A 15,143-nucleotide genomic window follows, 5' to 3' on the forward strand; every position below is an offset into this window, starting at 1 on the left:
CTCCATGGTTACATTTTCAATTAAAATGAGATGGACTTGCAAAACAGTGTTTGCCATTTGCTCAAGAGCCAGGCACTCAGACTTTTCCATACGTGAGTTTTAAGAAGACAGAAATTGTCATACTTACTTGATCAAAATGAAGAGTTGTCTGATCAAGTACGTGGGGTCAATTTAAGCAAACTCTGGTCAATACAAAGTGTTTAGGGAGACAATATAGAGTGTTTTCCGTGGTGTACCTGTTCCAGCAATATGAGGTTAACAGCCATTTAAAATTTATATTACACTGGAATTAAGTGGTATTTAATCATTTTTCCCTTTCTCCACCAATCAGGGGGCTTACTGCCATCATTTATCTTAAATGTGCCCTGCAGTGAATCTTAATTTAATATCAGTTTAAATTGCTTCATATTCATATCTAAAGGAATAAGTATTAACATCTCATTGCTGTCTCTTGGTTCAGATACTATATGTGGTAACAGGGATAATCAAGTGACGGGGGATTGGTTGGATAATACCCAACTGTATTTCCAAAGCCTACTGCAGACATGGGTATAAATAATTTTTGATTACCACTCAACTCTTAGTTGATATTACCAAGGAAATGTCCATAGTATATCTAAGGTATCTTACTGAGTGATAGCATGTGATTTTAAACCCATAATCATATCTGTTAGTTTAAAATTTGTATCCCCATATGTGTTTTGCATTTATTGGTGCTTGATTTCGTTCTTCTCTTTGATTGTCCAGTGGTTTGGGAGTGCAATATCTTCCTGAGGTTCTTTATAGTCATTTTTTATTTCAGCTGCCTCACAGAGTCCAGTCATACCATCAGGAAACTTATAACCCCACTATTTGCTTTTCCGGATCATTTAGGATGTGTCAAATAACACAACTCTTTACATCAATGGTAATCTCCCTACTTTGTGAACATGAACTATTTATTGCCAACAGTTGTTCCCTATCTTTTAAAGACTAAAGAATTAAAAAAGACAACCTTCTCAAAACGTCTTTGAAAATATTAAATGCAATATAGGCAGGATCACCCTTTAATTCTTCTTAAGCAACATTAGTTTTCATCAATATGTCATGTATTAACTATTATTCTTCATCCTTACAGCAAATATTTTGTAAATGTTTTAAAATGTTTTCATTATTTGGATAAGATTCTTCTATGTCTCATCAGCCCTGTTTATTTCTATTTTAAGGTGATGGTGTTTGTTCATGCTAGAAATGCCACAGTACGAACTGCTATGGGTCTTCGAGAAAAAGCAAAAAACAATGGTCATATTTGTCACTTTTTGTCACCCCAAGGATCGGATTATGGTCAAGCTGAAAAACAGGTAAGTGAATAATTTGTGCTGGTGTCTTTCTATCCTAGTATTGATGTTTTTACAAGACAGTCCAAGATAGGAATAGATGAAGCATTTTTTAGCTTCTGGGAAGGTATGTTTTACTCTGAAGGTATGTGTGGAATGGCTGAATTGAATAGAGGAAAGGAAAGAGTAATGTGAAAGAAAAGTGCTGTTACTTTTAGTTTTTTTAACAAAAGCTGATAATAGGTTGTGGTTTATGCAACTTGTACTATTTGGCAGTAGTCTTCATGTAGTGTGCAGCTCAGAAAGTCCCTTAAAGACCAATTGCTACAATTCAGAGGAGTACCTGTCTCCTGCTTTTTGCACTCTTTCCCTAAGCATCTGCTACTGTCCACTCTGTAAGACAGAAAACTGTCTTAAAGTATTAATCTGACCTAGTCTGTAAATCTGCCACCTTTCCAAAACCATCTGACTTTCCTTTTGAATCAGCTAATCATGAGCAATCAGAAAGTAATCTATTCGAGAGTTAAAAGTGGTAAAGCTATTTGAATCTCAGAAGGGTTTAGCCCCCTTAATCTGATCTTGTTTAAAAATATATATATGGATCATAAATTACTGGTATATTGAGTGGTGGCCAAGTTCTTGCCAGCTGAAACTACATTTTTATGCATTCTAACACTTCTGTCTGCGTATGAATTGTGTTAGTTGAACTTCCTCTTTTTTTTTTTTTCCTAATGTATAATATACAGAAGTAACTTGGCTTCAGAAACTTCTTTTCATCTATTTGAGCAACATGCTGGTATTTCTGCTGAGAGAATATTTCCAAAACAATTCTTAATTCAGTGGTATATGTGACATTTACTTTTGGTGATATTAATTGAGGTCTAAAGATTAGAGTTAACAGTGTCTTGTTAATATTCCTTGAAAAATAATGTTCTTCCTCGCTCCCCAACTAATTAGCAGAACACAGATGAGATACTTATTCACTGTAGAAAGTTTAATGTATGTGTAAGATGCCTTCTCTCTCACTGACAAATGTATTGATAACCTCTTAAATATTCTGGGCCCCTGTGAATTAGGAATTTTGTGAGGGCTTTAGATTCTGCATCTGCCTTTAGATGTAATAAATACATTACCTTATTTTATTCCTCTGAAGAGAATGTGAAAGGGTTCATTCAGCCTTACTAATTATGAATGGAGCACAGATGTTACAGTTGGTAAGTTCAAATTTCCGAAATGTAGAGAAAATTCTATTTCAGAGAGGATTTTTTAAAATCAGGATCAGGTGTGTTTGTTCTGTCAAGATGCTTCTGGGAGCTATAACAAGTATTTTAAAAACTAGGCTAAGTTATAAATTGATGACCCTATATTTCATAAAATACATATTAGAAAGCCACTCTTTTCCTAGAGGATGTTGTATCATCTGCTGTATTATAAAAATAACATCAAACCTGAGCCTCTAGATCCCATGTTTCTACTGTAACATGTAATTAAAGCTGAACTTTTCTTATTATATTTCTCAGAAAAAAAATCTGAATCTCCTAAATTATTGAAAATAGTATTTTTTAATGCTAATGCAGAAAAAAATATTTTAAGCTATTGAAAGTATCAGTGCTTACTTAGACACTCAGAATTATTGCTAAAGAAGTTAGGAAAAATAATGTACTTATTTCAGCACTGGGAGGCAGTCCTGAAGGGCAAAGGAGTCCAGGAAGACTGGACATTCTTCAGGAAGGAAACGTTAAAGGCACAGGAGCAGGCTATCCCCATGTGCTGACAGACAAGCTGGTGAAGACCAGCCTGGCTGAAAAGAGAACTTTTGCTGGAAATAAAAAAAAAAAAAAAAAAAGAAAGCTTTTGACCTTTGGAAGAAGGGGCGGGCCGCTCAGAAGGACTACAAGGATGTCGTGAGGTTATGCAGGGAGAAAATTAGCAGGGCCAAAGCCCAACTAGAACTTAATCTGACTACTGCTGTGAAAGACAATAAAAAATGTTTCTGTAAATACCTAAGCAACAAAAGGAGAGCTAAGGAGAATCTCCATGCTTTACTGGATGCAAGGGGAAACATAGTGACAAAGGATGAGGAAAAGACTGAGGTACTTAATGCCTTCTTTGCCTCTGTCTTTAATAGTGAGACCAGTTGTTCACCAGGTACCAAACACCCTGAGCTGGAAGACAGTGATGGGGAGCAGAACAATGCCCCCATAATCCGAGGGGAAATGGTCAGTGACCAGCTACAGCGCCTAGACACACACAAGTCTATGGGGCTGGATGGGATCCGGCATTGGGACCGGGACCTAAGCATTGGAACAGGCTGCTCAGGGAAATGGTTGAGTTCCCATCCCTGGAGGTATTTCAAAGACATGTCGATGTGGTGCTTAGGGACATGGTAGTAACCCTTTTCCATGAAGGAATGAACTGTGGTTGCCAGAATTTGCTCTGTGAGGGTATCCTGGTTTTGGCTAGCCTCTTCCCTGGCTTCTCTTCAGCTTGAGCAGGAAATCCTAGATTCATATTTCTGTAAAAGGCATTTTAAAAAGCATACTAGTCTAGACTGCATCAAAGGGAAGAATCAACTGCGTTTATAACATTTCTGACTGCTTCAGAAAGTAATATGTCATATGAATATGTTTTGATGTGGTATAATACTTGTGGATATAGCAGGCAGATTACATCGCTGAGGCAATGCATCTTATGTACCATATTGGAAAGGACAGACAGGGAAGAGGAGAAGTAGGAGTTGTGCTCTTGGTTAGTTACATCTTTGGCTGTGCAGAGTTCCACAGGGAAACTGGGCATGTGCAGCTCCTATCTGGTTCAAGATCAGAGCAGGAAAGAACAGACAGGGAGGTTGTGGTTGAGGTCTGTTATGGACCACCTGTCCTTGGGAAGGTAGTGGATGTGACTTACTAGGAGCTACTGAGAGAAGTCTCCTGCAGGTAGGCCTTTGTTTTCATGGCAGATTTCAACCATCTTTTAGAATGGTAGCATTATTCAGGCAACCCACGAGGTTCATAAGCTGCATTTGGGGACAACTTTTGAATCTAACCAGGCCTCTACTTGGCTTGCTGCTCAAGCAGGGAAGAACTGGAGGCAGCTGTTGCCATGAGTGGCAACTTTGGTTGCCCTGATTAAGCTCAGTGTTGGGAGGAAGGCTGTGATGGTGAACAGTCAGAATTAGGACTGTGGTCTTTAGGAGAGCAGTATTTGGCTGATTCAGAGAACTGCGTGGTATGGTACCCCAGGGAACCTTCCATGAAGTAGACAAATGTCTGTGCTTTTACACTGAAGAAATTGGTTAAATAGGGAGGAGTTGACCTTCACTGAAAGCAGTGATGACATAGCATCATGATGCAGGAAGTGGGAAAAGAGATTGGGAGAGAGATAGTGAAAATGAAAAGTTGTAATAATAGCTTTATTATTAATAATAGAGCCATTATTTATTATATATTATTATATATAAAGCTATTATTAATAATAATAGCTTTATATGCTATTAATAAAATAAAATTAAAAAATTAAGAAACTAATTACTATTAATAAAAAATGTGAATACAATATTGTGAAGCATACTTGTTATTCTAAGCAAATTCCCAAGGGAATTTGAGCTCTTATGTGGGGAAGCTAATCTTTTCTTTCAATATGAAACTGTAAGCATCTTCCTTTTTCAGGAAAAGCTGTAGAAACAAGTTCATTATGACTTGAATGGTATACACACTTGCAAGTGTTCTTAGATCTTACAGAGGAATTTAAAGCATGAAAGTGTAATGTGAGAAATTATGGAATCTTTCGCAATAGAATTTAAAAACTTCTTAAAATTAGTGCGTAGGAAGAATGCAAAAGGTGAGGCCAAACGCAGCTAAAACAAAGCTGGTTGAGGACTGTCCTGGAAAGCAAGACCAAGAAAGATGACTGTTAAGAACAGAATAAATTTATAACCAGGGACTGAGAAGAGGGAAAAGGTGTGAAGATGATAGCAATGAATAAGAGAGAACTGTGTTCTCCAGTAGAGGTCACATAATGTTCTTGTGGCTGCCCTGAATCTTACAGTGACTATCAAGAAACAGAATAACTCATTAAATTCTTCCAGTGATCAGTACATGTAATATGCACATTTTACATTAATGCAAATTCACATTATTTTACTTATGCATCTAAATACGATGTCATCTTGGGGGAGAATATTATTGTTATTATTGCTATTATTATAAAAATTATATACTCCAGTGTACTTAAGGGGTTCTTCATTGACATACATAAATAAATTAGTAACGGAAATAATAGAGTGAAGGACTAGTCATACTGAAGTCTGTGGCAAAACATCACCAATAACCTTCCCATACATACTTCCGTTTGTCTTCTTTCAGGATCCATTCAACAAACAAAGTTAAATTATTATAATTTATATTGTTATTATTTAAATAATTTAATCATTTTGCTTACCATAAAAACTAGATATTTTGTTGGTTCTTTAGAAAAGAGTTTTTAAGGAGTTTAAAGGAAATCTAATAAATGTTCTCTGTTCATAGGAAACTTGTTGCTGTTTAAAATAAAAACGCATATTATGTATCAAAATGATTATGACACAGCATATAACTTTGAGGCGAATATTTATATACAGCTATCACAATAAGGATATTAATCAAATAAGATATATAGTCTGCCAAGGCAGCAGCTCTGCATAAACAATCAATAATCATAAAATGAGTAATATGCTAGCAACATTTTGCTGAGCAATTAAGGCTAACATATTAAGACTTATGAGTACCTCAAAGATTTCAATGATTAGAGCATGTGGGGGTTTGTTATTAAAACTGTTACTGTTCTGTCTGAATTTTCTTTTTCTTTATTAGCAGTAAATATTTCTAACAGAAATTACTATAGTAGCAACAGTAGTGTATATGCATCTTACCAAAGGGCTTTATAATCATGTTTTGTCATTGGAACTTTCTATACTAAAATTTGTAAAGATTTCGAAGTGTAACAGGTAAAAACACAAGGCACAGTGAAGTCAAGCCAGATATAAAGACATTTTTTTCCCTTAACTTTCTGCTCCCCCTTCAATAAGCCTATCCTGTAATTAGACACCTGAGGCTGGAATAGCACTATGTGAAGAATCTACACAGATGAACACATCTTTCAGATGAACCTGAAAGTGTAAAGATTTTCTTCTCCACTGGTAATTCTAATACTGGAGAGATTTAGTGGCCAAGGTAAGAACTTCCGTACCACATAGGTGTATAGAGAAAACCTACATATATAGGCGTGACTGTCACCAGGAATTATAACTGTTCAGTTTTCTATCATTAAAACTGTCAAAAAAAGAAAAAAACCAAAAAAAACCCTAAAACAAAAAGCCTGTTATTGCAGCCAAGTATGGTTCTGAACAGAACAAGTCAGAGTTGTAGACTCATTAATGGATTTATAGTTTTTGTGGACAAGAAGGACCAGCTGTTGTGAAATGTTTATAATGTAATTTAGAGAATTGAGCAAGGCCTGAATTTTTGTTTGAGCTCCAGCAAAGATTTCTAACGTACATAACCCTGATGTGTGTCATTCTTCATGTCTAAATTGGCCTGCCTACTGCTCTAAACCTAGGATCTCATATTGGTTCTCTTCACTAGTTTAATTTTTTTCCGTGAAAGTTCTTACTTATTTAAATAATAGCAAATTGTTATTAAGTAACTCTTACTGGCAAATTTCTGGTCACCAGGAGAATGTACTGGAAGGAGCATTGATACATACTCTTCTTTAGGCATTTGCTGTTAAGAGACTACTGCTCTACACAGACTTTTAGTCTGACCTGGCACAGCAGTTCTTATGCCTTATACTGTAAATCGGATATATCGTATGCCATAAATTGTGTAATAACGTGTTAAAACACATGAATTGTAAGAGCTTTTCAGGGTTCTTTTTAAACTGTTCTCAAAACATGACCTAGGGTTTTTTGTTCCCAGGTATCTCACACCTCAACCTGTAGGTGAGCCAAATGGCACTGTGGAACTGATCTGTCCTTGCAAGCATTTACTGTTCCTTCACAGTGTTTCTGATTTTCAAACTGTACCTTTAATGAGCATGATCACATTTTACATTTTTGATTGCCAATACAAATATGAAATATCCGTGGGCCAAATTGGATCTCTGAAGAACTTCATTAGACATTCTGTCATGTCAAAGCTTCTATGAAGACTTATCATCATTGCCTAATTTTAATCTCCTTAATAAGTGAAATGCATTTTATATAATACTAAATTCCCAGTGCCGTACCATATAAATGAAAGTTCTGACAGAAGTCTAGCTGTATTATCTCAATGCTGTGTGATGCAGAGTGATTAATTTAAGCTTCATAATGATAATATCATGTTTGTCTGACAAGAGCTATCTTGTTTGAAGGGATATTTATTGGCACAGTTCCCAAAATTATCAGAATGCAGGCCATTCAGTCTTGCCATTTCATTTGACATGAAATTTAGTAATACCGGTCAGAGAATAATATTGATAATGTAAGATGATCCTTATTTTGTATTCTGTATACAGTGTTCCTGGTAATGGATGAAGAAAATGTTTAGAAACATCTGAAATCAAGTGTATGACTTATAAGAACAAGTAATGCCCAAATCGTGGATGTTCTAGTCTAGACACAGCAAGTGTAAGTGAAGGCTACTTGAACACTTAGGAGGAACTGAAAAATATTATAGTTAAAAGCATTGTGTTCTTTATTGGCCTTTAAAATTTGAAAGCAATTTTACTAATCCTCTTAATTATCTGTCAAATGTTTTTAAATTATTAGAAATTAATTTTTAGAGAACATTTGTCCAATATTTGATGTGTAATCGTTTGTTTGACATTTAATTATTTCAGAGTAAATCCTCATTTTGTTTTTGTTTTAACATATCTAATATTTGATATGCCATTATAAAAGCTATAAAAATAAAATGAGGATATGTATTCAAATACATTAGGCTATATTAAATGTCAAACGTATATTGACGCTCCCTATTTGTTTTATAATTATTATTTTTTTTTTACTTTTAAAAATACTTGGCAATTATCTTTTGGAGAATGGAATGAAGCTCTGTATTTCTTTCATGGAATATTTTATTCAGTAGTCTTGCTTAAAGGTCAGAGACAAAATTCATGAAATGATGTGGTCCTAACAAATGATGGGTGAAATTAAAACATGTTCTGTATAGGGTGATCCTACTGTTTTAATGAATGCTGAGCTGTGGAATTTAATATTAAGAGCTATTTAGATGGACATTTATGGCCTATTCACTGAGAAATATATTGTGAACAATAGGAAAATGTTGCATTCAGGGTTTTTAGTAGTATTTCTATATACTAGAGTTAACTTAAGTGTTAACTATATTAAACTGAAATAAAAAGTTGACATAAACAGAAAACAGGTTCTCTTTGCTTTTGTTTTTCCTGACCTTTAAAGTGGGAAAAACATTTGAAGTTTGATTTATATTTCCGTTCTTATGACAATTACTTTTTTAAGTGTCACTCTAGAAATTGTATTTGCACAGCTTTAGATTTGTTAGTTCTATTTTCTACTTGTAGTTCTACGTATTCCTGTACATGGTGTATAGTCTACTAGAATTTTCTAGTGGTTGTATTACGAATCAGAAAGTATAAAATATATGGTATAGATTGAATTCTGTTATCAACCATCTTTCTGAAAAGCAGTCTCTGATCCAAGGATTTCAGATTTTTGCCTTTCTCTGGAGTTCTGTTACAGCACTGAGGTAACAAGTAACAGTTTTCTGCTATCCTGTGAAAAATGGACTTTTTTTTCTCCCTAATCTATGGGCTTGATCATGTATTCTCTTTCGTCTATCATGAGCATCAACTTGATATGCAACAATACTTAGTTTTATCCTGTTTATCACTGGAAAGCTGCCTCATGAATATTTGTTCTACTTCCAGAAGCTGCGCTGTGTTAGTAAGCCTAGGGACTCCTAGCAAAATGGGTTAGCAAACCTTTCTCTAGAATGATCTCTGAGGTTGCAAATTCAGCTGAGAGGGGTGCTGATGTTTTTGTGCAGAGAACTACAAAAAAACGTTTTATGTTTTTGTACACAACTTTTCAGCAATTTCAGAGTTATTCAGGTTAAAATCCGTAATGGATTTCATCACTAAGATTTAATGCCTTTTCTTACTAATCCTCCTTGGAAATGCTCTGATTAACTGTAGGAGAATGTGTTGCCTATAGCATCCCCTTTCATTGTTGACAAAATTTCCTATTAGATACTAAATGCGCTTAGTAAGATCATTTGAAACTGTTGGCATATTTGTAATATGATTAAGCTGCTTTCCTTAAATGAAGTCTGTCGCATCCTCCTGCAAGGTAGTGCAGTATTTGCATTCAGTCAGTTCAGATCTTAAGGTGAATACATTTTTTAAAATGTCTTCTTTATTTGTGCTTGTAAATACAGAAACTGAAAATCAAAGTTTATTGTTTAAAGGAATGTTTTTAATTGTTAATTTGATTTAAATCTAAGGATTTGTTTTATATCTTTGATGAAAATACACTGAAAATTCTTACTCTCTGGGATATGAGTACAGTAATAGGCTAATAGAGATTCCTTGATGTCAGTCTGTGACATTGCGCGCTGTAATGAGTAGTTCTCATGTGTTATTTGTTCATAAGTTTGCACAGTCAGTAGTAGCATATTGCTTGGTTTTTTCTCTTTAAAATTGGCATAAATGTTGATGAGATAGATTGCATTGCTGTAAAACTAACTTATTTCAATATAAATGACTGTATTAAAAATATAACATTTAACCATTTTCCTGTGCTTAGCTATTTCTTACATGAGAATTTGTGATCTCCTTGCCTTTCCTAAAGTTTTATCCTCATTCTGGGCAGAAGGAAATGCCACACAACATTCTTTTTTCCTTTCACTGTGAAAATCTCCTTCAGTTAGCTGTTAGAATGTTTTAACATGTAATCCAGGTCAAAAAGAAAAAGTTTGCTTTGTCTTTTCACAGTAGTTATTAATTGATAGCTTCCTTGGGTAAGATGATTTCAATTTGAAATCTCATTGTTTCATAAAGTATAAGTGAATATTGAATAGCTATGCTAATAGTAAAGAAAAGAAACACATTTCAAAGGAAAACTTCAAAGCTGTTTGTGAGGGAAAAACAAAAACTAAAAAAACCCAGTATGATTGCTTTCATATTCACAAGTTTGGGAAACACTTCGACACTTTTACCACTTCCACTTTTAATTTTTGTCAGTGCTTGCTTTCACTATGTGTAGTAAATTGCAGGGATATATTAAAAATGCATAAGACTTCTTGAGAGGATAAAGCTCCTTGTTCGTCATGTTTTCTTCTGTCATTTAACAGGTTCAAAGGCTGGCAATATCTGGTCACTTGTGTACACTTCAGCAAGAAGAAATTATATAAGATAATATTAAAGTCAGCATAGGTGCTGTCTGCTCTAGCCTCTTTTCAGCGCTACCTCAAAGTGCTTGATGGGCTCAGCTGTTTTCAATCCCTAGGGGTTTTTCCAGGCAAGAAATTAAAAAGGGAATGCTTAATTTACTAATGACCCCTAGGTCTTGCATTCCTTCGCCAAGATGTGCCAGTTAGTTCTTGACTGCAATGCATAATCTTCTGCAATATGTTCACAGTGAGACTGTAAACAATAATCATATTTTTCAGGCACCTTTTCTTTATAGGAAGCACCAAACCATACTGACAAATGTTTCTGGTCACATGCAATTTAAGCAGCTTAGCATGGATACCATATGCTGACTAGAAAATAGTATTCAAAGAGATCCTGTCTACTTAGGAATTCATTTTTCAGAAAAGAGTGTAGTGACAGTAGTTAGTAATAAAGGGTAATGATTGAAAAGTTAATAAGAATTTATGTTTTTCTGCATGGTGCGCTGACAGCAGATTCTGTTTGTTGATCGGTTGTACTTTGTATTTCATAGTAATTACATTATTCTCAAGCAGACTTGATACTGTTCAGCGATTGACATTCTGTTAGAAACTGTATTTGATTTATTTTACAGGAACTAAACAGAGTAAATTTTCCAAGGTCCAGTAAATTGTATTTGATTTTAGTTTTTTCTCTAACATCCCAGTTGGCTTTAAAAGGATCATTGCAAAAGTCTCAAAGTACTATTCTTTGGGACTGTAAAGGAAGGAGATAATGTTGCGGGGGTTTAAATGGTTAGCCATCGGTTTAAAGATGCAGTCCATCACAGAAAACCCTTTGTAGTTGCCTATCCTGAAATAAAATTCAGAACAAAACCTCTGATTCACAGTTACCCTGTAGAATAAATGTGCATTCTTCTAGGGTTGCTTGATGTTTTCCCTTCAGAATATCAGTATTAACTGTCCATGTTTCTTCTGCTCTCTGAGGAGTCATGTGAATTTATTTATTTGTATTGAAAAACAGTAAATGTATAGGATAACTTTAGAATGACTTTTTTTTTTTTAATTGAAGGATTTGACCTGTCATAATTAAAAAATACATGTTCAGAAATACCTAAATTGATAGAAAACGTCACTACAATATGGGAAACTATCTCACACTGTCTCTTTAAAAACATGATTAGAATAAATGCAGTTAAATAAATTCACCTGTTGCATGAAATATTCTGTTCACTTACCTATTGATAGATTTCCTCCTGTTGAACCCAGACTGTGGCAAACATTAATTCCCCCCCTCCCCCCCCAAGGTACATTTCAATGCTTGATTCATTTTTTCATTTAGAAAACATGATTTTCTTAACAGATGGAGAAAAAGATTAAATTTCACTTCAGTTCATATTCTTAATTTAATTTATTTTCAAAATAAGAAGGCTTTCCAGATACAGTTTAGTTTGATTATGGTTTGATGGAATTGTTTACCTATATGAAAGCTTTCCAAATACAGTTTGGGTGGATTACAGTTTGACGTTTGCCTATGTATGCTTACTGTTTCAGTTGTCATCCACTTTCAGTTCCCCAACTACCATAATTCAGGCAAATTTGGTTGGGCTTTTTAACTATTCCTTCAGTTTATTTACACAAGATGTAGAGTAGATCAGAACTGGACAGAAGCATTTATGCGCTGAAGATTGCAATGACATCCAGTTAAAATGGATTGTGAAATAATGAGCTAAATAAGTGCACACTTTTCAGAATTTTAAGTAAAAGAGCAATTAGAAGCAACCACTAAGAGTGAGTGAGTGAACTGAATCTGATCCTCAGTCCCTCAGTATGTTAACACCACATACTGAGAGACACAGGTGCTTTGAAGAAAACAAAATAGGTTAAAAGTAATTAAGCATACTTTCAGAAAGTTGTAGGTTTTTTTCCAGAGAACTGGGAAGTATTTATTGCTGTATATTTCTTTTACTGGTTTAAGTTATATTACATGTATAGTCAGTCTCTGGTTTTTAGCATATCCTCTATATATTTTATATTATCAGCATTTTTCCATAGTCAGAGGCCAGAAGATGTGGAAGCTTTGGTATCTACAACATTTAGTTTTCTCTTCTGGTTGTTTTGAATTCATTTTAAGCTCTTTTGAGCTGGAATTTCAAAAATTAACCAAGATCCAGAAGAATCCCTGCATATTGGAAATCGTCATCCTAGAGAAAAGCACTGTATAATATAAAACCACAAACAGCTATACTTTAGGATGTACAGATACCATTGCATATTAGCTTTATCAAAATAAAATTCTAATTTTGCCTAAATTTTGCAAATCTCTTTTGAACTACCTAATTATTTCAGAAACCTCTTTTAACTTCTAGCAAATTCTTACATCGAAAACACCAGAGGATGGTTACAGAACATTTCCAAAAAAACATTAAAAGCTAAAATTCCTAAAAAAACAGGAGGCAGATTTTGGAGTATATGGCTTGTGAGAAGCTGCTGGAAGAATGCAGTTAGGAAGACAGCAATATTAGGAGATTTGTGAATTTCACCACTGAAGTATGAAGTCTTAAAAATACTATATGTTCGCTATCCCCATCCCACCAAAGACCTTCATCTTTGGACAATATCAGTACAAGCAGATAAATAATTAATTTTAGTCAATAAAGCTAAAAAATATGAAATGTGTAAGCCATGTGAAATTTCATGTAAAATTTTTTTTACATTACAAAAAAATTGTTAGGCTTTTGGGAGAACAAGGTCTTAAATCAATTCATTTTTAGTACTTAGATCAGACATACTGAAAAACACTCAACACTGGAGTAAGTTTTTTCCTGGGATGTTTCCTCCTAACATATACTAACTTTACTTACTAGGTAAACCAACTTGAATGAGAAGCAAGATTTATATTTTAAAAAATCCTAAACACCCAGAAGTGCCGTGTCCTAGTATTTACCATACTCCAAATAGAAAAGCCATTTGAGATAAATACTGTCAATGCTTCTAATTCATTCTCTAGAATGCGATATTAAGATAATATTAAGAACTAGGGTGATATTTCTAGAACATTTGGACACTAAATCTGGGGATAAATTGGAATGCATTGCGGGCAGTGGTTTTATTCAGCTTCAGACTTTTGTTGGGTAAAATCATTCTTAACCTGTAAGGAAAACTAGAAAAACTACAGTAGACAAGCAGAACAGATCCTGTTTTGACATAGCTGCAAATGATGTGCATATGGCCTGAAAACTTTTCCAAAAAATTTACACAAGATTTTCAGATTTGAAAGTTTTTTGGCTTAGAATTTGTATTTCTTGGTATAGTTCACATATAAAACAGTTCTGGTTAGACAAGTAAAACTTTTCAGCATCATCCTGTCTTTGCAGAAGAATATTTTGGTTTTTTTGATGATCAATAATAGTTAGGAGATATTAGCAAAGATTTTGAATATTTAATTTTCTTAAATCAAAAGTAGTGGAACTTAAACTGAGATTACTTTTATATAGTATGCATTAAAACCAGTATATTATTATAACTATTATGGTATCTTGCTTTATCTGTATTGATATCAACAATTAGCTAATCAGCCATTGGTCCATTTAGGAACATAGGCCTGCAGCTTCCCTAATTACTGGAACCTTTATCAAAGTCTTAGCAAATGTTCTAAAAAAATTAGCCAATTGTCCATGTTCCTCAATAGATTTGGGAGGACTAAGACCAAAACAAAATTTGTGTAGGTAAAGAAAAATAAAAACGTTAATATTAAGTTATTTTTTCCTAACAATCAAAAGATATCTTCAGATAAGAAAAATAAATAGGAGTGTTATATATCTGTGTAATGTAATAGTTGTTACCTGGGGAAAAATGTTATGTGTACAGCTGCTGATTGCCTGAACTCAGCAAGACCTGAGATAGTCTACCCTGCACACCAGCAAAGTACTTGGGACCAAGAGTTTGGAGCATCTTGGTTCTTTGAGAAGCAGTATCTAGTGGTTGCAGCTCAAAGTCAAGCTCTGCTTTGAAAATCTTAAGCATCAACCTTGAAAGTGGCAAGGTTTATGATATGTTTTTCTTTTGAACTAAAGGATTTTTTCCCAATAAGGACTTGTAAGATCATCTCTAAAAATGTTATCTGTTTGAATAATAACCTCGAGTGGCATTTTTGAAGCCATGTTGATTTCTGCTGTCTACTGTGAGGATCTGTATTTCCTATAGGTGACACTGTATGATTTATTTTGATTATGAGTATTAACACTATAAGATGAAATTTGAATTTGCCATGTGCAAAACTGACATTATTTCTGTGTTTAAGGTTATGACCTCTTGTTTAGCAATTGGTGTGCTAGGGATTCTTCCCTTTTTTTTTAAGATAGACAAAAACTGTAGGAAGTTAGTTCAATACTGGCTTCTAAACTCAGAAGTTCTAAAAATATTGAGAACTGTTGAC

At 34.3% G+C, this 15,143-nt stretch overlaps 1 protein-coding gene across 9 annotated transcripts in view; it reads left to right on the plus strand.

The window, feature by feature from the left end:
• ASCC3 (activating signal cointegrator 1 complex subunit 3) overlaps positions 1-15,143 on the plus strand; it is a 283,374-nt gene that overhangs the window by 148,868 nt on the left and 119,363 nt on the right. For 8 of the 9 annotated variants that reach the window (XR_003991912.1, XM_030489984.1, XM_030489983.1 and 5 more), the window contains one exon: positions 1,206-1,340. Coding sequence is in view for 8 of the 9 variants with exons in the window: in XM_030489984.1 (XP_030345844.1) it covers positions 1,206-1,340 (135 nt within the window). In the remaining variant the exon portion in view is untranslated. Of the gene's footprint in view, positions 1-1,205; positions 1,341-2,062; positions 2,441-15,143 lie in introns of those variants that run through there. The other variant, XM_030489991.1, reaches the window with a different exon arrangement.

This window comes from Strigops habroptila, chromosome 6 (genome assembly GCF_004027225.2).
Source record: "Strigops habroptila isolate Jane chromosome 6, bStrHab1.2.pri, whole genome shotgun sequence".
NCBI classification, from domain to species: Eukaryota; Metazoa; Chordata; class Aves; order Psittaciformes; family Psittacidae; genus Strigops; species Strigops habroptila.